General features: G+C 39.3%; 1 protein-coding gene across 1 annotated transcript in view; it reads left to right on the top strand.

Moving 5' to 3' along the window:
* The window catches only part of SPOCK2 (SPARC (osteonectin), cwcv and kazal like domains proteoglycan 2), a 109,013-nt gene that overhangs the window by 69,032 nt on the left and 24,978 nt on the right, over positions 1 to 15,003 (top strand). Inside the window, exons 2-4 of the mRNA XM_081329318.1 lie at positions 1,639 to 1,684; positions 8,919 to 9,033; positions 11,944 to 12,058. Coding sequence (XP_081185444.1) covers positions 1,639 to 1,684; positions 8,919 to 9,033; positions 11,944 to 12,058 — 276 coding nt within the window. The remainder of the gene's footprint in view (positions 1 to 1,638; positions 1,685 to 8,918; positions 9,034 to 11,943; positions 12,059 to 15,003) is intronic.

The following is a 15,003-nucleotide window of genomic DNA, read 5'->3' as shown; positions in this document are numbered from 1 at the left end:
TAGTTTCCTTTGTTTCCCATCATAATCCATAAGATTGCATGAAAACCAGCGCAGACTTCATCTCATCTAGCAAAAGCAAACAACTCTGAATATTATGACACGTTATGTAGGGAATCACCTAAGATAAATGCATTTTTTTCATTTCAGACAACCGCTTGACTCTGTGATCATTTTCTCATTCCAGGTTTCTCATTGCAAGTTCCTCATTGAAATAGATGGTTTACATTAGCATTTTTGTTATAATGTCTGGTTCTCTTAAAATACATGCAAGTTGACAATGCTGTCAGTATGAAGTGTAAATCAAAAGCTCCTGTAGACTCTTGTTCTACAAGGTTGCACAGATCCCTTGCAAATATTCAGCAAGCATTTCTGCAAAAAATATTTGCATGTCTTTGGCTGTTATTTGCTTATTGACAAGTTTCTCCTTTTACCAGTAGGCTAGTAAAACTGTTAACCACCACGGCAAGGTTATCAGTTTCCATCATCTAGAAATCAAATTAGGAAATCAAATTTACTACACAAGATCACTGTATCATGAGGAGGAAAAAAAGCATGGTGATGTTCCAAAAGCATCATGTCGATCAATTCTAAGCTTCAGCAAAAAAAAGATTGCTGAGATTGCAACGAAACAGAATGACAATCTTGTACCCCAAGGGCTGGATCATTAGACCATTTTTATTTTGTTCTTCTGGTTGAGTGAGCATGTTTATCTTTAATTGCACAAGACTTTTAAACCAGAAAATGTTGAATTGATTTTCAATGGGTTGTTATTTTGTTTTGTGGCTTGCCACTTTTGGAAAGGCTCATTAAAAATAATAAGAGGAATGAGGATATGGCCTGATATTCTGGAACTCCTGGCTTAAACATTTTAATTGAACATGGGCAAATTCCCTAGGTTAGGTTTTGTTCATTTCCTTTTCTTTGTGCAGGTTATTTTTTTGGTCTCCTTTACATTCTTCTCATGTAACAAAAGTAGGTCCAACAGAAACTGTAAGCAGATCGTGGTTTCTGTCTCTGGAATTAGGTCCATCAAGAAAGTAAAGATAGTCTTCAACGTATGACCACAATTGAGCCCAAAATTTCTGTGGCTAAGTGAGAGAGTTGTTAAGTGATTTTTGACCCATTTTGCGACCTTTCTTGCCACAGTCGTTAAGGGAAACACAGCAGTTGCTAAGTTGATAACACAACTGTTAAGTGAACCTAGCTCCCCCATTGACTTGGCTTGTCAGAAGGCTGCAAAAGGGGATCACATGACCCCGGGACACTGCAACCGTCATAAATATGAGTCAGTTGTTGAGTGTCTGAATTTTGATCATGTGACCATGGGGATGCTACCACAGTCGTGTGAAAGTGGTCCTAAGTCACTTTTTTCAAGGCCGTTGTAACTTCAAATGGTCATAAGTCAAGGACTATCTGTATCACATGTTGCACCCTCTGAATTAATGTTCCTCCTAATTCAGTAGTCTTTGGATGTGTTGAAACTGGAGATTTCCCCAAATTCCGGTCCTAAAATGCTATGCCCAAGATTGAGGAAAAGTTTTGATTTACCTGGCATTTTGAATAACACGATTTTTCTAATGCTGACATTTTCTATGGTCTAAAATAATTAACTTGCTCTTTTTTCCTTCTCATTAACAGGATGACTACATCAAGAGCTGGGAAGATAATCAGCCAGTAGATGAGGGTAATTTTTTTCCCTTTGATTAGTGCTTATTTTTTTAGTGTTGTTGCCTCCAAGGAAAGAATGGCTGAAGTTGCTTGGAAAGAAAGTGATTTCTGCAAATCACTCAGAATGAAATGGTTCGTCTCATTTGCTTGTTATCCATTCTGTAAACGTTTGAAAATAATTGCATATGCGCCAACATGATCTGCTTTCTTCTGCTTTATCAGCTATACGTGCAGTTTACATAATGCAACATTCCTTGTGGATGAAGGTTATTATTTTCCATTTTATCTTTAAAGCTTGGCGTTTCTCTTTTGGGAAAGAGCCAATTCAAATATTAGGACATATCAAGTGCCAGGAATCAAGAATGGATTCCAATTTTTTTCTTCTGTATAGTTAAAATCCATCTCTATTTGTGATTTTATATTTTCTAGTAATACATTTAGCATCCATTTCTTTTTCCAATTGTCTTGGAAGAACTCTTGTTCTATATTATATATTACAACAGAACACAGAGGCTTGCAGTTTTCCTTGTGTTAATTTAATTGTATTGCTTTCTAACAATATGCTGTTGGATATTTGTACTATTTGCTATAAACAATAATTTAAAAATCCTGTGTGCATTAGCTTTGCATTTTGAGCTCCAGATTTCCAACTGGTTCAGCTTCCATTCATATACAATCCACCTGTTATTGTGTATTCTCAGAATGAATTGGGACTTGAGCACAAGTTATTTTGCTGTTTCTTTCCCTGCTCTGGAATTCAATAAACTTGGCTGTCCATGTACATACTCAGTTATATTCTGAGTGAATTTGGATTGTGTTCCAAGTTTTGATAGACATCCTATACATGTCTATTCAAAAGTAAGCCCTGTTGTTTTTAATGGGGATTACCCCCTGTTAGATTATTGTGCAACTGAAGTGCTAGCCTTTGTTTGTTAAGTGTGGTGAGACCACAGTAAGCCATTGATTTAGGTTTTTTGGTGGGGCAGGTGTTTAGTAGTGGTATTAGTGTTAGTTGTAATACTAATACTACTAATACTATTACTACTAATAACAACAACAACAACAACAACAATAAAGTTGGAAGGACCTTGGAGGTCATCTAGTTCAGCCCCCTGCTCAGACAGGAAACCCTATACCATTTCAGACAAATGGCTGTCCAGTCTCTTCTTAAAAACTTCCAGTGTTGGAGCATTCACAGCTTCTGGAGGCAGGTTGTTCCACTGGTTAATTGTTCTAACTGTCAGAAAATTTCTCCTTAGTTCTAGGTTGCTTCTCTCTTTGGTTAGTCTCCATCCATCGCTTCTTTTCCTGCCTTCAGGTACTTTGGAAAATAACTTGACTCCCTCTTCCTTGCGGCAACCCCTGAGAAATTGGAACACTGCTATCATGTCACCCCTCACCCTTCTCTTCATTAAACTAGACATACCCAATTCCAGCAACCGTTCCTCATATCTTTCTAGAGTCTCAACATCTAGTAAAGCTGAATGGTTAAAAATAAAGATTTTCAAGCCCAAAAACAAATTTGTTCATCACAAGGCTTACTTTATTGATAAGTCAATACCAATACTGAAGGGAAGAGAGAACATTCTTCAGACAGTTTAACCAAATAAATAACTGTCTGTTGTTTGGAAAGAATCCAACATTGCCTGAAATTTGGACAAAACTTTGATTCCGTGACTTTTGTCCACTAAATTAGGTATCTGTGAAACCAAAATTCCTTATACTGAAACTTTACTATATGGAAAAAGAGTCACATTTGACCTAAATGATTTATTCCCAGGAGGTTAAATTTAGTCCCAAACAAAGCCAACCAAGATTAAACTAATCGTGTTGGACATTCTCCAAAATCCCAGTCCTGGAAAAAACAAGTTTCTCCATTACAAAAGTATCTCAGGGCCCACCAACACAGAAAAGACCTCTTCAGCGCTGATTGAACAGAGTGGCTGAACCAACCTGTTGCTATCTACCAAGCCAACAGGAAAAGTTTACTGATGCAATGTAACTTCACCAGTTCTATTCTGGTTCTGGAGCTCATAAGATGCTAGGTGCTTTGCTTATCAAAAACATACGCATGTACTTTGAATTCTGAAAATATTTACTGTGATCGTGGACAATGCCCACGGATGGAGATTTGACGAGGCTAGTGGCTGTGGGAACGGGATTATGGTTCATGTGAAGCCAACCATTTTTATATCTGTGCACTTTATATTTTTATACAGGTTATAGTTTACTTGGCTTCCTTCCCTGCTGCCATTTAATTGCTTGGATCGTGAGATTTCACAATCCGCTGATCCAAAAATTCTGAGTGGGTGTATAATGTAGGAAATGAGAAGTTTGTTCAGCAGAAATAAAGAACTGAGTTTTGAGGAAATGCCTACATTGTAAAAAAAGAAGAAGAAGAAGAAGAAGAAGAATAAAACAGGGTGGGAGTAATACTGTACATTTTATGGAAGAAATGAAATGTTGTTTTTAACCATTTAGTCATGTCCGGCAAGTGTTTAGGCAAGTGCTCTCCATGCTACCTTGTCAAGCACAGCTTCTTTCAATTGTATTGCATCGGGTGTGATGTTATTAAGCTAGCACATTCTTTGCTTGCCCCTTCTTCTTTGGCCACTAACCATACATAAGGAGATAATGTAAAATGAATGGATTGTTTGATGATTTCCTTAAAGATACGACTGGTCTTTAGGACAGCATTCTTGGGAGACCCAATGCCACAGGTACCCATATGGTCATTTTTCCTGTTGAGCTTTTGATTTAAAAATGAATTATTTCGTGTTTTTTTTAAATGAAGACTTAGTATAATATAAAGTAACTGCATTGTACAGTGTTGGCTTTATGTATATGTACAAGAGCTTTACTGTTCATACACATTAGAGTCAAATAAGCTGCTTAGAAGGGAGAAAGTACAGAGAACACAGCTATATTTATTCATTTGTTTATATTTTCTCTTTCACTTATTTCTAAACTACCTTTGATAACTTGGCATGTTTATAACATGACAAACAATTCCTTACATGGTCCAGCTTAAATTTGTTCAGAGCTTTGTATCTTAAATTTAATACAACTTTGAGCTGAATTTGGAAAACCACGGACAGGCATGTACTTTAAATACAGGTTGTCCTTGACTTACAACAGTTCATGTAGTGACCGTTCAAAGTTAAAAAGATACTAAAAAAATGACTTACGATTGTTTTTCATGTTTACAACTGTCATAGCATTCCCATGGTCACGTAATCAAGAGTCAGACACTTGGCAATAGATTTATGATGGTTGTAATATCCTGGAGTCATGTGATTAACTTTGGCTACCGTCTGACAAAGAAAGTCAATGGGGAAAGGCAGATTAATTTAACAAGCTTGTTACTAACTTAACAATTGCAGCAATTCACTTAACAAATGTGGCAAGAAAGATTGTAAAATAGGGTGAAACTCACTTAACAACTGTCTCACTTAGAAAAATAAATTCTGGGCTCAGTTGTGGTCATAAGTTAAGGACCACCTGTAGAGTCAGAAACGACCAGCACGCACGTGCGGGGGAACCTTTACCTTTACCTAGTCACAACACTGGATATCCCTTAGCAGCTAAGATGCTAACTGCTACACCGGTTGAATCTTCTGACTGCCCTTCAGGGATAAAAGGTAAAGGTTCCCCCGCACATGCGTGCTAGTCGTTTCCGACTCTAGGGGCCGGTGCTCATCTCCATTTGAAAGCCGAAGAGCCAGCGCTTGTCCAAGGACATCTCCATGGTCATGTGGCCAGCATGACTAGATGCCAAAGGTGCACAGAACGCTGTTACCTTCCCACCGTAGTGGTCCCTATTTTTCTACTTGTATTTTTACATGCTTTCGAACTGCTAGGTTGGCAGAAGCTGGGACGAGTAACAGGCACTCACTCTGTTACGCGGCACTCGGGATTCGACCCGCCAAACTGCTGACCTTCTGATCGACAAGCTCAGCATCCTAACCCACTGAGCCTCGTATAAAATCCACTGCAGTAGTCAAGTCAAATTATAACCAGTTCTGGTTAACTGTTGGCAGGTGCAGTTTTCATAAAGTTTATCAGCACCATTGAAATTTAGTATCTGGCTGGTACTCTTTTGGTCCTGTAAGTTGAAGGACTGTAGAAACATTTCAATAATTTTTCATAGGTAATGTATAAAGAAAAAAAATATTTCTGAAAAGGTTGATTTTTAAGATGTCTGAAGAAAAGGAGAAATATGGCTCCTTAGCTTCTGATGCCTTCCAGATGACAACTTCATCTTCTATTAGTTTCTGGGTTATACGGCAGATCCAGAAGAATAATGTATTGTTTCTAAAGAGTTTTGGAAGTTCCCAATAAAGGTGGAATATTAGAATCTACCCATCAAGTCCAACATTGTATAACTGCAGTAGCATTAGTTGACTGGCTAACTAAATTCCTAGATACCTGACTGACCATGCAGAAATCTATTGGCCAAAGAAAAAATACTGTAGAAGATCTTACAGATCTTACAGACCAGAGCTAGGCAGACCAGGCATTTATCTCAGTACAAAGTTGTGAGAATGTCTAGGCTCATCAATTACCATTATTGCCAGACTTGATACATGTTTTTTTAAAACAAACAAACAAACAAACTTCCAGGGCAAAAATGAAGAGGAAGCATTCAATCATTAATCCTTTCATTTCTCTTAGCTCATGAGATTCAGTTCAATCTAAAGCATGTCTTGACTTTTGTGGGATGTTAAGAGTTTTTTTTCCCTGAGCTTCAGAAAATTCTGCAAGAGCATCTGCCTGACAGCCTTTCTTTGCCTGTAATATTTGCTGGCTATAAACTGACAAATTCTCTTATTTTGCCAATGAAACTGGGAAGTCTAAAGCTAGATCTGAGTATTGTTTGTGATCCAAATCTAGCAATTATTGCAGGTAATTAACTGCAGGACCTGCAAATGGGAAGTATTGGTTCACATGAAGAGATCTGTGCTGTCAGTAGAATATGATATTATGGATAAGCATTGTCATGGGGTGGCAGAAATGTCCTCTCAGTCAGTGGCTACATGCCTTTGGGAGACTTCTGATAAACAGATCAGTCTTGCTGGATCAGAGCAAATTTCTTATATTTCTCGTCTAAGTCATTATGATTGCTTAAATTTTGAGCCTAAAAGTCACTGATCCAGATTGAGATGTTCATGGCTATGCTCAAGGTGGTTTGGCTTTTACCCATAGTTACTGTTTCCTTTTTTTAAAAAAAAAAATCTGAACTGTCAGATGGGTTATGATTGCAGATGGGAAACAATGCAACAGAGATCCCCTTACATTAATTCTGGTGGGAATCATATAAGAATTCATGACTTTCCCATAATATGATTCAGCAGATGCTTGACCACAAAGAAATACATCAATATAAAATAGTGTTTTTCCAACTTGGGCAATTTTCTGGCTGGGGAATTCTGGGAATTGGAGTCCACACTTCTTAAGGTTGCCAAGTTTGAGAAACAGTGGTTTCCAGGTATTTGCTCTGTGCGAAACCAAGAAACCTTTGGGTTTGTGAGTGAGCACCGCCATGTAAGGATGTGGATCCGCTTATTTACCTATTAACCAAATATTCAGAAGTACACTCAGCTAGCGAATGCAAGTCCTTGACATCTCCTACGCTGAACAAATGCAATTTCCTCCACAGCATTTTAGCTGATATTGAAATAGGAGCAGGATATAAATTCGACACATGAATCAATAAATCTGGGTGCATCATCTGAATATTATAAATGGCAGCCAGGGTGTTAGAAAAAGAAAACAAATTTGACAGTCAGGCCATTTTTAAATCAAATATAAAGTGACTTCCAGTTCCTGAGATTGTTGTATAAAACAGCACCAGGTGTAACAGACCACTAGATATACCTTGGCCAATGGATCTCAGTGGAAAGTGATACATTAAAGGAAATTGAATGGCGTGTTAAATGTGGTTGGCAGGCATTCGGCAAGCCTAGCATAATTTTCAAGAACCTCCCCCTTATGCCTGAAGAGAAAAGTTTTCAATCAGTGTGTGCTACCTGCTCTTAATATATGCCAGGGAAACATGGACATTAACCTCACAATTGATATAAAAGCTATGAGTGGTGCAAAGAGCCATGGAAAGATGCATGCTCGGCATCACTAGACAAGATAGAAAGACCTGCATGTGGATTAGAGAAGAAACGAAAGTATGTACGAAATCATCACGAGAGTAAAAGAATTGCAATGGAAATGGGCTGTCACATCGGAAGAAGAACTGATGGTAGGTGGACCAAGGCAATCATAGAATGGATCCCACTTGATAAAAAGAGCCCAGGAGAGGGACCTAAAACAAGATGGATCAACAACATCAGCAAGTATTGAGGACCCAGTTGGGAAAAGGAAGCTCGGGACCATGTTGGTTGTTAACATGTGGAAGAGACCTTCATCCTGCAATGGATAGGTAAAGGTAAAGGTAAAGGTAAAGGTTCCCCCGCACATGCGTGCTAGTCGTTTCCAACTCTAGGGGCCAGTGCTCATCTCCATTTCAAAGCCAAAGAGCCAGTGCTTGTCCGAGGACGTCTCCGTGGTCATGTGGCCGGCATGACTAGACGCCAAAGGCGCACAGAATGCTGTTACCTTCCCACCGTAGTGGTCCCTATTTTTCTACTTGCATTTTTACATGCTTTCGAACTGCTAGGTTGGCAGAAACTGGGATGAGTAACAGGCGCTCACTCTGTTACACGGCACTCGGGATTCTACCCGCCAAACTGCCGACCATCTGATCGACAAGCTCAGCATCCTAACTCACTGAGCCACCGCGTCCCTTATGCAATGGATAGACAATGGCTAAAATGATGACAATGTTGACTATGTAACTAGGATTGCCTGCAGTATGTTAGATGACAGTCCTAGGTGAAGGTGCTCCAGGATAGATTAAGCAGGTCAAGCTATTCTCCAAAGCACCAGAAGGCAAGACAAGAAGCAATGGATGGAAACTAATCAAGGAGAGAACCAACCTAGGAGAAATTTCCTCGCAGTTATAACAATTAATCTGTGGAACAACTTGCTTCCAAAAGTTGTGGATGTTCCAAGACTGGGTTTTTTAAAGAAGAGATTGGATAACCATTTGTCTGAAATGATACGGGGATTCCTGCCTGAGCAGGGGGTTGGACTAAAAGATCTCCAAGATCCCTCCTGTTATTCTGTTAGGTCGAGTGATATTTTGGATCCTAAACTTAGTGTAGGATGACACATGTTCTCTTTGCCTCTTGCTTTAGGTCTGGACACTACGAAAGATCCTTGCCAGAAGATCAAATGCAGCCGGCATAAGGTGTGCATTGCCCAGGGTTACCAGAGGGCCATGTGCATCAGTCGCAAAAAACTGGAGCACCGGTAAGGAATCCATTAAGTTACACTTTAATCCCTGACTGGGTGATTTGGCTATTCAGATATTTTTTGATATACAGGAGGTCCTCGACTTACAACAGTTCATGTAGTGATCGTACAAAGTCACAACAGCACTGACTGTGTTTCACACTTACGACCATTACGGCATCCTCATGGTCACATGATCAAAATTTGGATGCTTGGCAACTGACTCACATTTAGACAGTTGCAGTGTCCCAGGGTCCTGTGATTCCCCCCTTTGCGACCTTCCGACAAGCAAAGTCAATGGGGAAGCCAGATTCACTTAACAACCGTGTTACTAACAAGCACAGTGATTCACTTAACAACTGTGGCGAGCAATGCCATAAAATGGGGCAAAACTAACTTAATAACATCCTTGCTTAGCAACAGAAATTTTGGACTCCAATGTGTTAGTAAATCGAGGACTACCTGTAGTCAGACATTGTAAGGCCAGTTGGATTCATAGCCAATCGAGAAAAGGTGGAGCTACTGATATTCAGTGCAGAAATAGCCAAATCCTTCATAAAATAGTCTAGGCCAGGGGTCTGCAACCTTGACAGCTTTAAGACTTGTGGACTTCAGCTCCCAGAATTCTGGGAGCTGAAATTCACAAGTCTTAAAATTGTCAAGGTTGCAGACCCTTTCTCTAGGCCAGTAGTTCACAACCTGTGTGTTGCAGCACACAGGTGTGCCATGAGATTGTTTCTTGTATGCCAGGATATTTTTGTCTTGTGTTATTTTTTTTCAATTTTTGTTTTGTATTATGTATGTTCTACATAATCCATATATTCAATACAATGCAGATATTTTAGAAAATGTATATCTTCCTCCTGAACTGTATCTTACCCAATTTAAAAAACATATATACAATTAATAATTTTCTGGTGTAACATAGAACTCCTGCTATTATCAAATATTGTGCCATGGATTCAAGAAGGTTGAGAATCATTGGTCAGGGCAAGGAGAAAAAAATTCAACTCTTGACTTTGGGATTTGAGGATTAGATTGGATTTGTCCAGAGAAACACTGTAGCTTTTTAAACATAAGGTTATTTACACTTAACAACTTTTTATGCATTAGATGAAAATTAAGAGAAGAATATTATTAATACTTTAAGGTTTTGAAAAGATTTTATTTGTTCAAACTTAGTGAGAGATTGTTGCCCTGTTATTATGTCTATACTAAAACAAAGTGAGGTCATTTTTGTTATAAGTTTATTTGATATATTTTGGGCACTTTTAATTTGTTTTATTATTTTCTTTCCCTTTTATGTGAATTTGCATTTTAATGTTTAATTTTGAAATTTAATAAAGATATATAGAAAAGAGAGAGAGAGAATAAGAGAATCACTGGTCCCAATTCAGTATCACTTGTGCAAGATGGGTGGGATAGAAATGTAATGGATGGATGGATGGATGAGTGAGTGAATGAATGAATGAATGAATGAATGAATGAATGAATGAATGAATTCTGGGTTTATAGATGATGTTGGATTTCTATTTTATCATTCCTTAGAGTTAGGGTTAGACTGTATGCAGCATTAGCCAGGTCAAGAGTTAGCACAGTATCTCAAGTGCCACATTTTATGCCTCTTAAACCCTCCCTTCTCACTTCAAATAAGAGAACTGATATTTTTGGTTTCATCCCCCCTGGATGACTTAGAAGAGGTGGTAGGAAGTTGTACTTTTTAGACCTATTTTGATACCTAACATCTGAGGAACCAAGATTGGGAGAAGTTCAAAGTTATTCCTTCTGTTTGATAAAAAGTGTTAATGATCTTTGCCATCTAGTACTTTTGCTCTCCATGCCTTGGAATATGGGAGCCCATACACTTTTACTGATCAAGGAAATCAGATATTGCCACATCCTGTCCTGCATAAATAAAAGGAATGCCAACCTCTCATCTTATAGCTTTTTAAAGTTAAGGGGGGGGGGGGAAGTCAGAGAGAAAGAAAGCTGCGTGCTGCACACTTTTACCCATGGGCAGGGGTAGGCAACCTCGGCTCTTTTATGACTCATGGACTTCAACTCCCAGAATTCCTGAGTCAGCTGACTCAGGAATTCTGGGAATTGAAGTCCATGAGTCATAAAAGAGCTGAGGTTGCCTACCCCTGCCCATGGCTGAGACACGGAATGGGACAACTCTCCACAGCCAACTCATCGAGGCCAACTTGCCATGGCTAACTTACCAGCAGGACAACTCGTTGTGGGACAATTCAACAAATACAAAAGTTGAATTAATTTTGACAGAACCATGGCCAGTAATAATAAAATAAAGTAAGTCGATCCAGAAATACAAGAGCTACAATAATTTCAACAAAAACGTGGTCACCGGTATAATAAAAGTAATCGAGTGAAATGATTAGTAAAGCATTGAATTGTCCCGTGTCAAGTTGAAACACCTTCTGCTGCTTCACATGGACTTCCAGACTCATTCAACAAAGTTCCCTTGCTTTTTCTTTCTCCTTAAAGACAGCCTTGTCTCTTCCACCATGATTAAATCCTGTGGTTGAAAGCTTAGAGATAAATCATTGCCTTTCACTGTGTCTGTTCTCTTCAGTTCCACGAGACAGCTTTAGTCAACCTGATGTCTTTTGGAGGTGTCGAGATTACAGCCTCCATAATTCCCATTTTCATGCTGCTTGGGAATCTGTGAAGCTGTACTCACAACACCTCTGGAGAGCACCAGGTTGGGAAAAGACAGCCCTTGGTGACTTCTCTTCAAGGGTGTTGCAGTAAGATCCTCTGTGCCCTTTCTAGAGCTTCCTCCTCCAGACTGTGAATTGGGGGGAATTTCATCTTCCCAAAACCTCGAGAAGGAGAGAAGTTGGTCTTGGCCATGCTTTAATGTGCGTTGCTCTTTTTCTTTTCTCTCTGTCTGGTGCACCGGCACAGAATCAAACAGCCTGCCGTGAAGCTCCATGGAAACAAGGAGAACTTGTGCAAACCCTGTCACATGACCCAGCTTGCCTCCATCTGTGGCTCCGACGGCCATACTTACAGCTCTGTGGTAAGGAAGAAAACCATATTCAGCACTGAAAATAAGCAGGGATGGGGAGGAGAGAGAGAGAGAGAGAGAGAGAGAGACAGAGAGAGAGAGAGAGACAGAGACAGAGAGAGAGAGAGAGAGAGAGAGAGAGAGAGAGAGAGAGAGAGAGAGAGAGAGAGAGAGAGAGAGAGAGAGAGAGAGCTTTGGGTTTGCCGAAAATCAGCCTACTTTATAACAGATTGGAGGATTTTCTTGGGATCAGTGAGAGGATCTGAACTTTTGGATGTACAGGTAGTCCTCAAATTACGAGGACAATTGAGCTCAAAGTGTAGGTTGCTAAGTGAAACACTTGCCAAGTGAGTTTTGCCCCATTTTATGAATTTTCTTGCCACAATTGTTAAGTGAATCATTGCAGCTGCTAAGCTAGCAACCTGGTTGTTAAGAGAATCTGGTTTCCCCATTGACTTTGCTTGCCAGAAGGCCACAAAAAGGCATCACGTGATCCCGGGACACTTCAACCGTCATAAAAATCAACCAGTTGTCAAGCACCTGAATTTTGATCATGTGCCCACGGGGATGCTGCAACGGTTGTAAGTGCGGAACATGGTCAGAAGTCACTTTTTCCAATGCCGTTGTAACTTTGAATGGTCCCTAAATGAACTGTTGTAAGTCGAGAACTACCTGTAGGGGCCTGTTGCAATGGCCCATCAGTTAGAATTCCATTCTAGAACCTCTGTGAGAGACATTTGGCTGGAGAAGATGCTCAAAGGGAGGGAAAAAAAATCTCACTATTCGCAAGGTGTTTAGATTTCCACTCCTACCACTCTTGACTAATATGTTAGAGGAATTTGGGAAATTGTTATTCAAAATACCTGGAGGCTCCAGGTTGCCTGACCATGCACTAATTCCCTTGTCTCATTCAGGGTAACCCTGAAGTTACCCTGAAGTAATGTTCAAATTGCTTCTTTCAGCAGGCTATTTTTACATATCCACTACTAGATGTATGGGTTTTGATGAGGGGAATCAAAACTTTAGCAACTCTTAATTCTTAGTAGCTGTAGAATATTAAGGAAAAGCTTAATCTGTTTAATTTCTGCAGGCTCAGCTGCATTTTGAAGGCACAGAAATGAGAGAACGGGAGCATTGACATCCTGATAACAAATTACCACAACCTTTCAATTTAGAGTGGTTTAGAGTGGCCGGTTGAATTTGCAGTTTCCTGTGGCAGCTGCTGTACCAATTGCTCATGTTTGAAATTGGATCAAATGTTTTCTCATGGGCCAGCATGCTCACAAAGTTGCTTTAAGAGTAAAAACGTGATCCCAAGAGGAAAAGTGATATATAAATGTAATAAATCAACTTGATCTGTCTCTCACAAGCTCTTGGTCATGTGGAAAACTTGGTTCTATCTAGGGCTTTTTTCCTCATAGAACGCCCAGAACGGAGTTCCGGCACCTTTTTTGGATGGGACCTTGTAGGGTAGGCAAGGCGGGTTTGTATGACATGTATGAGTTCCGGCACCTTTTTCTTTTACAAAAAAAGCACTGGTTCTATCACTTGTTAAGTCCTCTTTGATGAGAAAGGAAGCTGAAGAGAATTGATATTTGAAGTTTTCTTCTGCACTCTGAAACTTGGGAGGACTTTTTGACATCCAAAAACATGAAGCACTTGTCACTTTATCACTGCTAAATAAATGATTTATATTAGCAGAGATACCAGATTATTGGTGTTACGCAATAATATTAAAGCTAAACACATAACACCTACTGTATTTTTGCTTATAATAACAACTAATGGTTCTTTTGTCAAGAGATAAGCAGTGTAAAGAATTATACGTATGTAATAATATATAAACTTGGGGAGGGGATATAAGCTCCTTTAGATGTCTTCAATTTTCTAGGGGAAAATTGCCGATGACCATCAGCAGTGCTTTTTTTGTAAAAGAAAAAGGTGCCGGAACTCATACATGTCATACAACCCGCCTTGCCTATCCTACAAGGTTCCATCCAAAAAAGGTGCCGGAACTCCGTTCTGAGCGTTCTATGAGGAAAAAAGCCCTGACCATCAGTGATCTTGATTAGAAAAAAAAAGGAGTTTGTGTTCATATGTTGGCATCAAGATGGCAAACATCATCCCTTGGGGGTGATAGCAACAATTAAAAATAGATTTGTTTAACTGGAATACATCATAGGTAAAGCTAATTCTTTTCAAGTAGATGGATACCCTGTTTCCCCCAAAATAAGACCAGGTCTTATATTAATTTTTGCTCCAAAAGACACATTAGGGCTTATTTTCCGGTTAGGTCTTATTTTGGGGAAAATATGGTACTAAATGTGTCCGTCTGGCTGACGATCTTAACTGGGACTTATTTTGGGGTGGGGCTTATATTATGAGCATCCTGAAAATTTATGCTAGGGCTTATTTTCTGGCTGGGCCTTATTTTGGGGGAAACACGGTAGCAATAAAACATTGCCAGAATTTTTTGGGCAAAGCAGATATCTTGAATAATGACACAGGAGTATACTTAGAATGCTGAAAAAGAATTTTTTTTTGCATGCCTTACATTATATTCAGGACAATCCACCTTATATTATAATGGGACTTCCTGAATCAAAGCTTATTTGGATAACCCCACTGTGCTATGCTGGCCTATTTTTTTTCCCCTTCTGGCTAATGGAGTGAGGGGATAAGCTTTTAACTCCTGCTATCAATATGGAGTCTTTTTTGAAGAATTATCTTCCCCTGATGGAAGTGTATTCTTTCTACTATAAGCAAAGACCCAGATACGTTTAACTCCTACAGTATATTAAGGTGGGCTATGCCAGTCTAATTAAAGCTCATTATAATCAGCTATTGACCGAAGCAAACACTGGACTACTTTTTATGGGGCCGAAGATTGTTTTCAACCAGACAAAGGATCATGATACTTTCATGCTCACCAGTTCATATAAGTTTCAAAATAGAGC

Source organism: Vipera berus, assembly GCF_964194415.1.
Source record: "Vipera berus genome assembly, chromosome: 5".
In the NCBI taxonomy this organism is placed as follows: Eukaryota; Metazoa; Chordata; class Lepidosauria; order Squamata; family Viperidae; genus Vipera; species Vipera berus.
Note: the sequence above shows the minus strand (reverse complement) of the source record. Positions and strands in the feature narration are given on the sequence as shown.